At 38.2% G+C, this 16,052-nt stretch overlaps 2 protein-coding genes across 4 annotated transcripts in view; both read left to right on the top strand.

The window, feature by feature from the left end:
* The window catches only part of LOC139952293 (stabilin-2-like), a 90,231-nt gene extending 83,647 nt beyond the window's left edge, over nucleotides 1-6,584 (top strand). The window contains exons 59-60 of one of the 2 annotated variants that reach the window (XM_071951382.1): nucleotides 662-726; nucleotides 2,355-6,584. In XM_071951382.1, the coding sequence (XP_071807483.1) occupies nucleotides 662-685 (24 nt within the window). In that variant the 3' untranslated portion in view covers nucleotides 686-726; nucleotides 2,355-6,584. The remainder of the gene's footprint in view (nucleotides 1-661; nucleotides 727-2,354) is intronic. The other variant, XM_071951391.1, reaches the window with a different exon arrangement.
* A 1,373-nt stretch (nucleotides 6,585-7,957) lies between these two features.
* LOC139954406 (striatin-interacting protein 1-like) overlaps nucleotides 7,958-16,052 on the top strand; it is a 31,222-nt gene continuing 23,127 nt past the window's right edge. The window contains exons 1-7 of one of the 2 annotated variants that reach the window (XM_071954198.1): nucleotides 7,958-8,053; nucleotides 10,363-10,432; nucleotides 11,710-11,784; nucleotides 12,105-12,236; nucleotides 13,316-13,436; nucleotides 14,413-14,481; nucleotides 15,910-16,016. In XM_071954198.1, the coding sequence (XP_071810299.1) occupies nucleotides 7,958-8,053; nucleotides 10,363-10,432; nucleotides 11,710-11,784; nucleotides 12,105-12,236; nucleotides 13,316-13,436; nucleotides 14,413-14,481; nucleotides 15,910-16,016 (670 nt within the window). The remainder of the gene's footprint in view (nucleotides 8,054-10,362; nucleotides 10,433-11,709; nucleotides 11,785-12,104; nucleotides 12,237-13,315; nucleotides 13,437-14,412; nucleotides 14,482-15,909; nucleotides 16,017-16,052) is intronic. The other variant, XM_071954199.1, reaches the window with a different exon arrangement.

The raw sequence follows: 16,052 nt of genomic DNA, 5'->3' as shown, positions 1-16,052 counted from the left end.
CGAGGAAAGCAAATTCTTAATAGATCCTTAAAAGGGAAGGTATACACGTTGTTGGCAATCACACCTTTGGTACAAGTCTACAGCAGTGTTCAATAGAATCAAGCATTTTGAAAAACATTCAAAGTAATATGGTTAATGCAAAAAGATGCAAATTTATGTGCCCCTAAATTTGAATCTGAGAACACGTACTGCGGTATATCTGAAGGATTAATCTTCCTGTGTGGACATATATGCTCCGGATTTCCGGCAATGTCTCAAAAACACAACCACCTTTTGAAATGAAATTTTCAGACCTTAGTTTTATTGAATACTTCTACATTTACCTAGGATTAAAACATATGATTTGAGGCATTGCATGGTGAGGTATCAATACATATTTGGTTTTCGATAACATTATGTGTGTGTCTACGGGCAAGTAGATACACACATGGTGTTATCGCAAACCAAATATAAAGGATTAAAAACAATCGTACGATTCCAAAAACCAAAGGTTTCCTCTGCCTTTTAAATAAAACTCATGCTTGCTTTCACTTTCTTTGGGAGAAGGAAAATAATTTGAGGCATTCACTAACCCCCTCTTGTTTAATTGTAGAATTGCACCTGCTTTATCATTTCAAATCTCGTCACTCTTTTCCTCTCTCTGTCCTTTCATTCTTTCCAGCTTGATTACAACAGAGCTTATTAAGATCAACAGCCAGCAACATTAACATGTTTAATATGTGCGAGGTAATTAACTATTCTGTGCTCTATAACCTTAACCCTTAATGGAGAGCGCCCTCTGTTGTTTTAGAATCATTAAATAGCGACCATGAGCAAGTTCGAGTGAGCACCATGGTTCACTAAAGGTTGACCATTTTGACTCGAACCCAAACTGGTTGACCATTGGTTGACTACTGTGGTCAACCATTTTGAACCAGCCTCTGGACCATGGTTCCTTCCATGGTCCCGATAGCCTGTTCCATGCTTACATGTGTAAAGCGCAGAGGGGAACCAGTGGTATAAGAGGGAAAACACGGAAGGCAATGCAGTGTTGAATACCAATTTTTTGCCTCGAACCCAGGCTGGTCGACCATTGGTTGACTACTGTGGTCGACCATTTGGAAGTGGCCTCATGACAATGGTTCCTTCCATGGTCCAGATAGCCTGTTCCAGGCTAAAATGTGTAAAGTTCAGAAGGGCACCAGTGACACTACAGCACAAAGGTGGAAGGCAATGGAGTGTTAAAAACTATATCGGTGGTTGACTAGACTTCCAAACGAGTTGTTCCTGTAAGTATGTTCACTGCGCATGAACATTGCTAGTCAGTGGTCAATCACAGGTCGACTAAAAAGCTCGCACTCGAACTTGCTCATAAAGGCAGTGGACACTATTGGTAATTACTCAAAATAATTATTAGCACAAAACCTTCCTTGGTAACGAGTAATGGGGAGAGGTTGATGGTATAAAACATTGTGAGAAACAGCTCTCTCTGAAGTGCCATAGTTTTCGAGAAACAAGTAATTTTCCACGAATTTGATTTCAAGACCTCAAGTTTAGAACATGAGGTCTTGAAATCAACCATCTAAACGCACATAACTTCGTGTAACAAGGGTGTTTTTTCTTTCATTATTATCTCGCAAGTTCGACGACCAATTGAGCTCAAATCTTCACAGGTTTGTTATTTTATGCGTATGTTGAGATACACTAACTGTGAAGGCTAGTCTTTGACAATTACCAATAGTGTCCACTGCCTTTAAAGTTCCCCTTGATGGAGAGTGCTCTGCATTGATTTGACGTGTGGACAAGTTGTTAATGGTTTGCCACGGTGAGATAGTTGAGTCGTGATGGCGTTGTAATAATTCAGGTTTCCACAAAATCACTGCTCTCGCGCGAAGCTGCCTGGTGCCGACTAATAGACCGATCCAGTAGGCTCCGCCCACGACGCATGTATGAGCAAGAACACGTGGGGCTCTCCAATGCCCTTTCTGCACAACTATGCGCGCGCACCAAGATATGCGCACGCATGTCAGACCTTATTTGTCAGACCTTCGTTGCGTTGTGATTGGTCAATACGCAATGGAGCGGAGCTCAGTGGATCAGTCTATTGGACCGTAGCCATTTTTAACATTAAAGGCTCAACATTTTTTGGTGTTCACGATGAAATTAAAGTAATTTTGTGTTTGACAAAAATGTTGCCATTTTTACGCTCAGGATGTGACCACAAATCTTAAAGAAATAAGTTTGCAATTGTTGCCATATTACTAACACCTTTTCTGTTTGCTTTTGCTTTAAAAATTCAGTCATTGTGATAGTCCGCAATCAATATTTTGTCAAGGTGTTAGAAATTAACATGTATAAAACTCTTTTGCTTTCAGACGTTGTAAAACAGAGTTTTGAAGAGCTTCACAACAGGGTGCTATTATTTGTAAAATAGTTTTAAAAACTCCGGCCGAGCGTTTTGTAGCTGTATCCAAAGAGGACACAAGACAGGAGAATGTGACTTTTTTTGTCCGCCAAGCGTTTCTTGGAAATGTCTACCCAGGGAGTGAAGTGAGAGCTGTTCGGAGCCAAACAACTTTCCCTGATTTCTGCAGAAAGGTCCCCTGAAAAACAACCAATCTTTCCATGTTCTCAGGAACAAAATTTGAAAATCTACATGATTGCAGTGAAGCTATAATGTAACCAACCAGCCGTCAATTTCACAAAATCTTCCTAACTTAGGGTTAATGTAGTCCTAGGACTTGTACATGTAGGATGAGTTAAGTTCCGTATCCATAGACGTTACGACCAATTGAACCCATCCTAAGTTAGAACGAGTTACTCGTCCTTACTCGAGATAGGATTAATCCTTTGTTTTGTTAAGTTGGCTGCTGGGCCCGATTTCATTGAGCTGCTTATAAGCAGACATTGCTTAACAAATTTTTTGCAAAAATATGCAGGGCACCAGCCAGAAATGGTACATGTGACATGCTATTTTGGCTGGTTGTGGTATCATGTAAAGAAAAACTGTCTTGTGCTTACCAGGAATTTACTTTTTGTGCTTAAGAAGCTCTCATTAAACAACAACACTAAAAAGAGTCTGGTCCCTTTTCAAAATTTAATGTGTTTATATTGTTAGTATGCAAGGTATAATACAGAGCTGACTGCTGGTCTGTAACATGTCTTCCTATGAACAGGGCCCAATTTTGTAGAACTGCTTAATTGAAAATATTGCTTAGCAGAAATAATCAGGCTACCAGTCAGAAATTGTACATGTCACATGATACTTTGTCTGGTAACCTTATTCTGGTAAGCATAATTTTGTTATGCTAAGCTCCTTTTTGTGCTTAGGCAGCTCAATGACATTGGGCCCACAATGAAACTCTCCCCATTTCTTAAAAAGAAAGTTGTCTACCATTTGTATTAATTCCCAAGAGATGTATATACCATAAAATTAATTAAGACATTGTAAATTTTTAATCTGAAGCCTCAAAATTATTGTTATTTTTTAGAAATATGCAACTGAAGGAAAAAGTGTGAAGATTTTGGGGTCTTATTGGGTGGTATTTTTTGGTGGTGTATTTGATACTAAACAAAAGATGCATGAATACTGAGTATAGTGGATAAAAACTGTCTGTTTGTTTCCAGATGTTAAAAGTTTTTCTTCAAGACACTGGACACTTTTGGTAATTGTCAAAGACCAGTCTTCTCACTTGGTGTACCTCAACACATGCATTAAATAACAAACCTATGAAAATTTGAGCTCAATTGTTCGGCCAAGTTGCGAGATAATTATGAAAGAAAATACACCCTGTCACACGAAGTTGTGTGCTTTCAGATGCTTGATTTCGAGACCTCAAAATCTCATTCTGAGGTCTCTAAACCAAATTAGTGGGAAATTACTTCTTTTTCGAAAACCATGTCACTTCAGAGGGAGCAGTTTCTCACAATGTTTTGTATTATCAACCTCTCCTCATTACTCCTTACCAAGTCAGGTTTAATGCTAATAATTATTTTGAGTAATTACCAATAGTGTACTCTGCCTTTAAAGGTAGGGTCATAGATTGGTTTCGATTAGAGCATAGGCCCTACTGATCAAAACATTGAGTTGTCAACTATCAGTTGTTTTCAGAACCAACACTACTCAAAAACTACGTTACTTCAGAGGGAGCCATTTCTCACAATGTTTTATACTATCAACAGCTCCCCATTACTCGTTACCAAGTAAGGTTTTATGCTTATAACTATTTTGAGTAATTACCAATATGGTACTCTGCCATTAACTCAGAGATAATTCATGTGGAATATGAGGACAAATTATTGAATTGTGTCAGTTGCTCATGTTCAAATTTTGTGCCTGTGTATTTAATGAGCACCACTCTGTTTAATTTTGTTCGATATTACCTTTTGGCTTTACCATTAAGTGCAATAATAGCGGTTCGAATGAGGTTATGTTTGGGTCAAAAGACCAGAAATGCATGTTTTATTTTTTATGATTTGTATATTTAACTAATTTAAATTCTGGTTTACAGGTATCAAGTTTTTGGTTATATATTTCTTTGTAGATTTGTATGTAATTTCAGCTGCATGGATTTTTCTAGTTTCTCACAACATAAATGCAATACTGACGATTTAACAAAATTCTGTCAACCATCAAAAAACAACATAACTGTCATACTGTAGAGACAGGAAATTCTTCTTCTTTGGTTTGAATTCTGGACCAAGGTGAACGTTGAATGTAGTTAAATTGGTAACTAAATTGGTAGCAGGGTCCGAGTTCATGGCTCAGTTTACCGTAAGCAAATTGGCGCTTACAGAAGCAGGGAATTCCGCCCTTAGCTCAAGCATATTTCTTCTTCTTCTTCTTCTTCTTTCTTCTAGTGCAGCCTTCATAATTGAAGATAGTCGCACTGCCAGACACACCAGGACAAACCCCTTCTCTTTGCGATAAGTGTGTACTGGGGTCTTGTACGTGCATTGATAGTTGTTATACATAACAACCTACAGCTTTACGTTCCATCCGAAGCATGAAGCAGTGGTTAAGCGTCTTGCTTAAGGACACAAGTGTCACGACTCCCGAACCCACGCTCCCTTGAATAGGTCAGAGCTTGAGTTCGGTGGCAGTGCTTTTACCGCTCGGCTACGACACCTCGACATTTCACGGGTTAGCAGAGAACTTTGCTTATGCGTGTGTGTACTCCACGCTGCTAGGCATTCTTCGCTTACACAGCTAGCGCAGAAACTCAGCCCTTGCACAGAATGCTGATTGTAAGCACAGAATTTGGGAGTAAGCAGAGCCATGAAATTCGGCCCAGTTCATTCCTTTTTTTTTAAAACTTAATGTGGGGTTGGATCATGTACTCTTTTTTTTATATAATTGGTTTTTCTTTTAACTCTGAAATTACATATTTTAGTATGATTTGAATGTTCACACCTTGCTATTTATTTGCACATTTTAAAAGCTGCTTTTTGCATGAGTTTAAGTTGTTTCAGTTATAATTTACACATTGGTAAAATGCTTGTTTGGGTTTGATAGAAATATGGTATCGTTTGCAATCTTTTATATTTTAGTACAAATATACATTTTAATCCCTATTATTCAGAGAAGTTCTTTTAAGAATTTGTTTTGTGGAAGGTAAAAGCTTAATCACATTTTGCATGATTAAAAGTCACAATTACTCTTTAAGCATTTGAGAAAGACTCTGTTAGGTTCATTAGCCATTCCTAAAGTATATGTTTTTAAAACTGTATAAAGAGGTATTTTTTAAAGTGTAATACGGAAATATTTCACAGGCCACAGTTCCAATTTTAACAATGATTTGGAATAGATTATCAATAATGTGAATGCTAGATTTTTTATTGAGGATTTTTGTCACTTTAGTGAAATATGAAGCTATATGGTATCACAACTTTTGTTTAAAGTCACCTGGAAGTGGTATTTTTTCAAAATAAAGCTTTTGTCACAAATAAACAGTTTTGATGAGTGGAATGTGAATAAACAGTTAACTAAGGTTTTAAAAAATCAGTTCTTATGTTATTTACAAATTTAAGAGTAGACCCCGACCCGAGAGGGCGCTGTTCATGACGTAAATCAAGGCAGACTTTGCCTGTAATGCGTAGAGTAAACACAATTGCAAAGTACATGTACGGACCAAGTCGTGAGTTTGTACGTTTCAAAAAAACGTTTCAATGCCGACCAGGTGCTGCTGAATGCAGAAAAACACTTTTTGAAATGTACCAACTCACGACTTGGACGTACATGTACTTTGCCCGTGTGTTTACTATACGCATTGCAGGCAAAGTCTGCCTCGATTGACGTCACAAAAGGGGTAGGCGGAGTCAGCCCCCAAATAACTTTATATATATTTTAAACATATAAATCATGACAAACAATTTCTAACAAAATTGTTTTATTGTTCGTAAGCATATCCTCTTATGTTTGAAAGAAAAAATATTCTATTTCCAGGTGACTTTAAATTGTTTGTTTACTGAAGATTATGGGAAGGTAAGAATATTGGGGGGGGGCTGCATTCATACTATAAACTTATGGTCATTTTCCTGAAAGATATTCCAATAATTGATCTGTTGTCTTAAATTTTACTTGAACATGCCATTGATATTTTTATAAGCAATATTAAAGCATGAATGCATGTAAAATGAAATTCTGACTAGATCGGACTGTTTCTTTAGTTTATTCATTAGTTTAATTGTTTAATTGTTTGTTTCATTTGTTGACAGGTATTTTGCAGAATTTGTCTGAATTGTATTATGTATGGAGGAGTCACAGAGTTGTATAAAAAATAGAAGACGTAAAATCTACGTGACACAGCCAGCCGTATAACACAGGTCATTCACAAATTCAAACAACCAACATTTTGTAAGGGAAAATTGGTATATAATTCACCCAAAGTGATTTGAACCCATAGTGGGCCAGTGCAGTTGCATGTATGTCATAGATTGCTCCCTTTATTTCCACTACAGGCCCGGGCCCAATTTCATAGAGCTGGTTAGCACAACAAATTTGCTAAGCATGAAATTTTTGCTTTTGATAAAAACAGGATTACCAACCAAATTTCCACGTGATTTACAGGATAAGCAAACAACAGCTGAATACCAGTAACAAGCAATATACAAGAAATAGTAACTTGGTTGGTAATCCTGTTTTTATCAAGGAAGAAGTTTCATGCTAAGCAAATTGTTGTGCTAAGTAGCTCAATGAAATTGGGCCCTGATACTTAACGGAGGCAACTGAAGCGTTTGTCTCCATTCCCCTTGGTCATTGCCTTGGTGCCCTTGAAATGCTCCAGTAGAAATTTACAATTTTCCTTGTAAGTAGGTGCCCGGCAACAAAGATGGATGTCTTGGTGCCCTTGGAGCATACAGGCCTGCCATTACATGGTAGGAGTAGAACTTACAAGAAAGTTGTAAAGATATTTGAGTCTGCAAGTATCAAAGGTCAACGTGGTCAAGTGGTTAGACTGCAGGACTTGCAATCACAAGCTACCAAGCTAACCACTGACTTCACAACGACTAGAATATGTATTCTTGTCTAGTTATGGAATCTCAATTTCTGTTTGTGCTATTCATAACCATAGGCATAAAACCAATGTTTGCATGAGGTTTTGGCTGTTGCCAGCTTGACGTTCTTTGTGGGAGTCTGCCAAGTTCCCTTGTTGGGATTATCTAAACAAATTAACCCCCCCCCCCCCCCACACTCCCAACAAGTAAGAATTTGAAACCTTCCTTTTTGTAATTTTTGAATAAAATCAAATGTCCAGTGCCCTTTTTCAAAAAAACAACTTTTTGTTGTAGCAGACGACATGTAGCAGACGACATACTACAAAAAATAAACTGAATAAATGCACGTCGCTTGGTGGCGCTTTACATATTTCATTTACGCCCAAACTTGCTTTTTAAAGCGCACAAAATTTGGCCAGTTCACCATTGCCTTCCGTACATAATTTGGGCTTCATGCGGTGAATGACGTCATATTTGGATAATGGAGGTTCAGATGGCCGGAGGTTTGGCAGCAAAAAGAGGCGGCGGTCTGCCCAAACTGCGAGAACTTCTCCGTCGACAAAGGAGAGATTCAGATGTAAGTTATTCACTAGATTCCAAAGAGTATGATGCAAATATTTCCCAATGAGTCTGAAGCTGAACAGCAAGACAAATTCCCTTTCATTTGTTTTCGTTTTGACAGTCGACAGTCCTTTCATCCAGCGAGTTCCTTCCCAGCTTCCTGTGCTTCACTTTTCGTTCATCCATTCCATGGTTCGCCCCACTACCCTACTCTTTTCTGCATGTATGAATTTGAGTGACCATAATCAATAGAAAACTGTCAATATACTTGTTGAATTGTCAAGATGAATTATTTGGTTTAAAAATTGATATATTTTTTTATTTTACTGTGCCGTCGTTGTTTGAGCATAGATAAATTTGTTATTGTTCGTCCTTCATGACCTTTGGCTTTGCTGTTTTTGTGGGATGGAATCCCCTTTCTTGTGGTAGCACATTGCTCAAAATACTTGATTACTTACAATTATGTTCACTAACCTGCACACAATATCTTGTCACAGACATGCAGCCAGTGGCACAGGCTGTGCAGTAAAGTGGGCTATAATATAACAATTTGACATTTACAATTACACTTTTATCTCGTAGGCAAGTGCAAGTGTCAAAATTAATAAATTTAAAATGAGCACAGAGCCCCAGTTACTGGGTCTTCCCGTCAATACTCAGCGTTAATATTATTTGTTGTTGTTGAATTATAAGATTACTTAACTCTCCACTTTGACATTTGTTGACAATGTCTGAAATTTGTTGTCAATGTTTTGTCTTTTTTGTTTTTGTTTGTGAAAACAGTGTTTACCTGGCCTGGGGCGCTACTTGGTCCTTCAAATTCTATACTTCAAAAAGTAGTACAGAATACAGGGCCACAATTACTGTGTCTAATGCGGTGGTTAAATTCAGCATTTTGTCTTCAGTTCAACATGTTTTGAAAAAAAATGTCATTGTCAATGTTTAACCAGATATTCATGTGTAAAACTATGGTGTGTCCTGGTACGGTAGAGCAAAAAGTTAACACCAGACTCAAGAGTTCCGGTTGTGTCGTTATTTAGCAAGACGCTTAACATTTTTGCTGAGTCCTTTGGACAAAATGTTAAGCCATAGGTCCAGTGTTTTGTGTAATGCATGTAAAAGAAAACAGTGCAGTTATTGCCGTGGTGTTCCTGGTTTAAAGCCATTGGACACTTTCGGTACAGAAAAGAAGAAAACAAGTTCACAGATTTACAAATAACTTACAGGGTTTGCAGAACGTAAAGGTGAAAGACTTCTCTTAAAATATTATTCCATGAAATGCTTTGCTTTTTGAGAAAACATTAAAACAATATCAATTCTCGATATCGAGAATTACGGATTTATTTTAAACACATGTCATGATACGGCGAAACGTGCGGAAGCAAGGGTGGGTTTTCCCGTTATTTTCTCCTGACTCCGATGACCGACTGAGCCTAAATTTTCACAGGTTTGTTATTTTATATAGAAGGTGTGATACAGGAAGTGTGGGCCTTGGACAATACTGTTTACCGAAAGTGTCCAATGGGTTTAAAGGCAGTGGACACTATTGGTAATTACTCAAAATAATTATTATCATAATAAAACCTTTCTTGATTACGAGTATTGGGGAGAGGTTGATAGTATAAAACATTGTAAGAAACAGCTCCCTTTGAAGTGAAGTAATTTTCCACAAATTTGATTTTGAGACCCCAGATTTAGAGTTTGAGGTCTCGAAATCACACATATTCGTGTGACCATGGTGCAACAAGGGTGTTTTTTCTTTCATTAATATCTCGCAACTTCGACGACTGATTGAGCTAAAATTTTCACAGGTTTGTTATTTTATGCGTATGTGAAGACTAGTCTTTGACACTTACAAATAGTGTCCAGTGTCCAGTCTTTAATTGGCTGCATATTACGCCATCCCAGCACCTGCAAACTGTTACATGGTGCTTTTATAAAGGAGTCCCATACTTCAAAACATAGCTCTTCATACCTCTGTGCAGGAAAAATACTGAATGCTGAAGCGCCCCGGGCGTCATGGAGTTTGAGTTCTATATTATAAGAAGCCACTATTATAACAACGTTTCAGCTCTATTTTGTATTTAATAATAATATTAATAATAATAATGTTGAATATTTCTAGTGCGCCATGGCTGTGACTGTCAATGATGACCCTCCTGGCGCAAAAAAACAAGAACTCTGCTAATACACAACGACACAAGACAACCAAAAGTTTGAAGGCTATTGTTTCCGAAATAGATGTGTTTTGAGGTGGGTTTGAATTTGGAAAAAAACATTTGAAGATAATTCAATGAATATATTTTTGTTCCTTGTTTTTTATAGAGTCAGAATGATAGTCCTGATTTGGACTTTGAGTACAACGATGCAAACAAATACACACAAGAAATAGCAGGTGAGATTGTATAAATTAGATCGTACCCAACCCTCGCCCCACCCCCTCCCCCTCACCCATTGCCCTCCAGGTCCCTCCTCCTAAAACCTCGGACGAAGGAATTACACATTTGTATAGTTTGGAGTTACGTGCATGGAGACCAGGAATTACATGGAGGTCACAGAGGACATGGTCTCTGTGCCCCCTGGGCCTAATTTCATAGAGGTGCTTAACATGAAATTTCTTCCTTGATAACAACAGGATTACCAACCAAATTTCCATGTGATTTACAGGATAAGCAAACCACAGCTGATTACTAGTAACAAGCAATATGCAACAAATAGAAACTTTGTTGGTAATCCTGTTTTTATCAAGAGAGAAATTTCATGCTAAGCAAATTTTTGTGCTTAGCAGCTCTATGAAATTGGGCCCTGGTCTTGGCCTTGGTGGCCCTTCAAAAGTGCACTCCCATAGGCGGTAGATTTCCAATGGAAGTGCCCTTTGCAAAATGAAAATGGCCATGCCCTCTCATAGATGACATTTCAGCCCTGTATTATACATGTGAAATAGTGAAAGTCAGTTTTTTTCACATGACTTTTTGTAGGATGGAAGTATGCAGACTGGATCAACATTCCTTGCCATATTTATAATATTAACATAAACAGAGCACCAGTCTACCTGCATATTTGTGCAACAATGCCAAGTAACTTGACAGTTGCAGTGGCTGGTAAAACGTTTACCCTCATCCTTCAACCTCTTGTTTTTAGAATAATTCCCATTAGTTATATATGTGAAATGTTAATGATTTATTTTAGAACTAACATCTTAAAATGATTGTCTATGATTCTACATAAACTGGTAAGTTTTTCTGCTACTTTATTTAACATTAGCAAATTTGTTTAATCAGTTACAGTGTTTTCTTAACATTTTCAACGTACAACATTGGGTTTGTTTACCTGGGTAGAAATTTTCCTGGGCTGTTCACACTGGATTTCATCAGGTCAAATTACCCATTTGCTTAATAATTTAACCCAGAAAAGGTCCAATGTGAACAACACGGCTTAATGCAGAATAACATTAAAATCTAGCAGCTTGTTGACATAATATCACGTTAAAATAAAGTTGGTCAATCGCTTAATGTACCTGCACAAGTAGTACCATTCTGAGGAAATCTTATTGGTGTTGCCGGGTATTCTTTAATTACTCCTGCTGAGTGCTGATGTACGTGCAATCAATTTTTTTTTTAAATTCCCCTATTTGTACTAAATTTGTCATCCTCTTTTGTGTTCCCTGCACAGAATTGTACAGTTACACGGAAGAATCAGAGTTTGCGTTGTGTCAGAAATGTTTTGAAGAGGACTTCCACTCATACAGTAAGTTATCCTTATAAGTCCCCTCCCCTACCTGATTCCCAAACCAGCAAACCAGTGTTGTTGACACAAGTCGTTGACTTGGACTCAAGTCTCCCATTTCACTGACTTGCGATTTTACTTGACTTTGACTTGAGAGTTAACAATTGACTTGAATTCATTTGATTTTATGAAAATGCAATTATTGTTTAAAGTAAATGTGGCAACATTGAGTCTTCGGCAATGATGACGCTCTTGTCACCTTGTCAAAAGGCCGAACGTTAAAGGGACACGTTGCCTTGGAGTGGGCGAGTTGGTTAATCTATCAGTAATTTTTATTACAGTAAGCGAGAAGTGGTCACAGCTCAGCCATGACCGACAGCACATGCACATTCTCCGTCTACTGAACAGCATCGAAAGCGCAAAGCATGAGCAGAGGATGAAAAGTGCGAGGGCGCTGTTATACCTAGCCCAAGGTACGTTCGTTTCTTTTACTGGAAAACCAATGATAAGTAGTCAACATCTACCTATGAAAAGCTTATACAGCTTATAAATTTTGGTTCTACCCTTTCACCGATGTGTGTGAAGCACTGCACTCGGTGCTTTTCCAACTTCTGTGAAAATAACCACCAAAGTTAGTCACTATGGTGGGGTTTAAACCCATTACCTTTGCATTGCTAGAGTAGATGTCTTATCACTAGACCACCGAGAGTAGATTTCTGATGTCCATCAGGGGTCGAAATTAAGTGTATTTCCATGGTAGTCAGCAGGGCTAGTGACCAATAATTTTTAGTAGCCCTGATAAGATTTTGGAGCCCGAAAGACCCATTATGTCTCGCGTCACGGCTCAAACTTTACAATACACCAATAACATAGTTCTTTATTGTTTGTGATGATGATTTTTGCATTATTTTTCCACTAGCCCGTCGGGCTATCAAACTGGAAAAATCAGTAGCCCGGCTGTAAATCTGGTAGTCCAGGGCTAGCGGGCTAGTGGCAATTTCGACCCCTGTCCATGAAACAATCATTCTATAACCGAATGTGTTATTGGCAGTGCTGGTATTTTACATATTACAGTATTTTTAAAGTAATGTTTTTGTCTTCAGTATTGTTTCATTTGTACATGAGCATTTTTAACTTCTTACTTTTATTGTTTGTGGGAAGTGCCTGGGGCTCCATTTTATGTAGATTCTGCACTATAGGCTCTATTTTACTGTTGTTATAATTTCATATTATCAAAGCATGCAAACGAAAGATAACATTTTCCCATGTGCGGGTAACTCCTTGAGTCAGGCTACGTCCCATAGCCTTAAATTACAAGGGTTTTTCTCAGCGTCCTCGCTGTTCCCAAATGCGTAGCCCTCTGTAACTGATCTATCCTCACATTTGTCCCTATTTCGTTTAGATGTTTCCTCGGTGCTATCAGAATGGTGCCAAGCACTCCAACCAACACACAGATACTACTTTTACTTTCACTTTTTATTCAATCATCCTCCAGAATAGAAATCTACCAGTTTCAAATTCATGTTTGGCTTTCTTTTTTCGGGTTTTTCAGGATGTTTCAGTGAGTGTTCCAGCGAAGATGAACAAGTAAAACGAGCCAGGGAGAACTGCTTCTTGCTCTATGAATGCTCCGTCTTCACTACCTTTGTGGAACTCCTTAGCATGGAGGCAGAGTAAGACATCTTTAGGAATTTCATTTTCTAGTAAAAATTTGGGATTGAAAAGGGAGCATTGACTAGAGCTGGACTTGAACCTGCAACCACCAGATTAAAGGCAGTGGATAGTATTGGTAATTACTCGAAATAATTATTAGCATAAAACCTTGCTTGAGTGAAGGGGAGAGGTTGATAGTACAAAACATTGTGAGAAACTGAAGTGACATAGTTTTAGAGAAAGAAGTAATTTTCCACAAATTTAATTTCGAGACCTCTAAAAGCATCTGAAAGCACACAAATTCGTGTGACAAGGGTGTCATAGTTACCTTGCAACCTCTAGCTATCTCTACCAATTGAGCTCAAACTTTCACAGGTTTGTTATTTTATGCATATGTTGAGATACACAAAGTGAGAAGACTGGTCTTTGACAATTACCAATAGTGTCCAGTGTCTTTTATGTGCTGGCACTCCACCAATTTAGGTATTAGCCTTAATGTTTGCGGTCTCCCTTTTTCATCAATATCTTTGTTCGTGGGTGCCCAACCTGTAACTGTTGAACAACCAGGGGTCAAACCCCCAAAATTTTTTCTTTTCATAAATCGTCTAATAAACTGCAAGGGAAACTGACTGGGTAAATTTTGAAATGATTTTGGGTTGAACAAATACAAACACAAATTTACTAGCGAGAATAATAAATAACAGCACAAACCTTTTTGTGGCCCTGAAGAACTGGCCATCATCAACGTCCGTCAACTGACAGTAACGCTTATCAGATTCAAATTTTGGTGCATAAAAAAGTGATACCTTTTTACATAAAACCACATTACTTCAAAGTGAATTTTCCTCAAAATGCTTTATACCATCGAAAGCTGCTGTAGACTTCTAACCCACGTTTTTTTTTTTGCCATTAATTTTAAGAGTGATTGCCAAAAGTATACTTTCCCCTTTAAGGCAGTTAAGATCAGTTATATTTTCTTGTGTACCTTTCCTGCAGGAACTCCGCAGCAGCATCCACTGCTCTGAGGAAACCAGCTGTGTCTATTGTAGACAGCACTGATTTAAGGTAGGTGTGCGCGCAATTTTCTAAGTTGACAAAGCAGCGTTGCATAGCACGTACAAAGTTCATCTTAAAAAATGGCGGTCATATCTCCTTGCCGTCCCGTTGCATTTGTGCACATAGCATCACCAGTGCGCCCTCTAGTTTTTATATATAACTTTATGTGTCAAACACAAGTTTCTAAAACTCTTAATGGCGTGTTGTGGCAGAGCAGTAAAGAGCACAGGACTCAAGCTCTGATATTTCTATCCAGCAGAGTGTTGGTTTTGAGTACCAGTTGTGACACTTGTGTCCTTGAGCAAGATACTTAAACATTATTAGTGCGTCCTTCGGATGGGACGTAAAGCCGTGGGTCCTGTGTGTTGTGTAATGCACATGAAATAACTCAGTGCACTTTTTGTAAAGAGATGGGGGTCGCCTGGTTTTCCTTGGTTTGCTGCATATTGTGCAACAGCATTTTGTAAACCATTACATGGTGCTATGTAAAGGAATTGATCTTAAACCTTAAGATCCACAAAACTGAATGTTGAAGCTCATTGAGCGTCACTAAGTGATTAGCAAGTTTTTGTGCTTACATGCTTTATGAAATTGAGCCCAGTTATTTATGAAGAGCAATAAAAGAGTGGTTTACTCAGTTTTCAAGGTATGTTTAAAACCTTGCATGGTCGTGGCCTTGTGTTTGACTTGGCCTCGACCCTGCTGGTTATAAACTGGGCCCAATTAAATAGCGCTGCTTAGTGGTAAACAAATTTGTGCGCTTACTGTAGCAATACAAAATTGCCAAGGTGTAAACATATTTCACAGGTTAGCAAGAAAATTAGGTGCCCATTTTGCATGTTCACCATGGATTTGTATTGTTACGTCATTCATTTTCGTGTAGTAAACACTGGAAGGTTAGCATGCCTTTTCGTGGAAATAGTACAGTGAGCCAAAATTGGCTGTTACAGAGCTCTGTGAAATTGGGCCTTGGATGCTTAAAGGCAGTGGACACTATTGGTAGTTACTCAAAATAATTGTAAGCATAGAACCGTACTTGGTAACGAGTAATGGAGAGCTGTTAGTAGTAAAAAACCATGTGAGAAACGGCTCCCTCTGAAGTGACATCGGTTTGGAGAAAGAAGTAATTGTCTGCGATTTTGATTTCGAGACCCCGAGAAATCAGATTTTGAGGTCTCAAAATCAAGCATCTGAAAGCACACAACTTTGTTTGACAAGGGTGTTTTTTCTTTCATTATTATCTCAGAACTTCGGCGACCAATTGAGCTCTAGTTTTCACAGGTTCGTTATTTTATGCATACATGTATGTTGAGATACACCCGGTGAGAAGACTGGTGTTTGACAATAAACAATAGTTTCCAGTGTCTTTAAGCTACGTTGTTATGGTTCCTTTATTCCCCTAACCTATCTCTGCCTCCTCTACCGATCCGATTCCAGGGTCATACTCAGTGTGCTGTACATCATGGTTGAGACATTAAGAATGGACAATGAGAAGGATACAGAGCCGGAAAAGATGCAGCGAGAAATCTTCAAGGCAGAGTTGGGTGAGTTTGGAACTTTTTGCATACCTTGTTTTCTTT

The sequence above is a fragment of the Asterias amurensis genome, chromosome 2, assembly GCF_032118995.1.
Source record: "Asterias amurensis chromosome 2, ASM3211899v1".
Lineage (NCBI taxonomy): Eukaryota > Metazoa > Echinodermata > Asteroidea > Forcipulatida > Asteriidae > Asterias > Asterias amurensis.
This window is presented reverse-complemented; position numbering and strand designations above follow the sequence as displayed.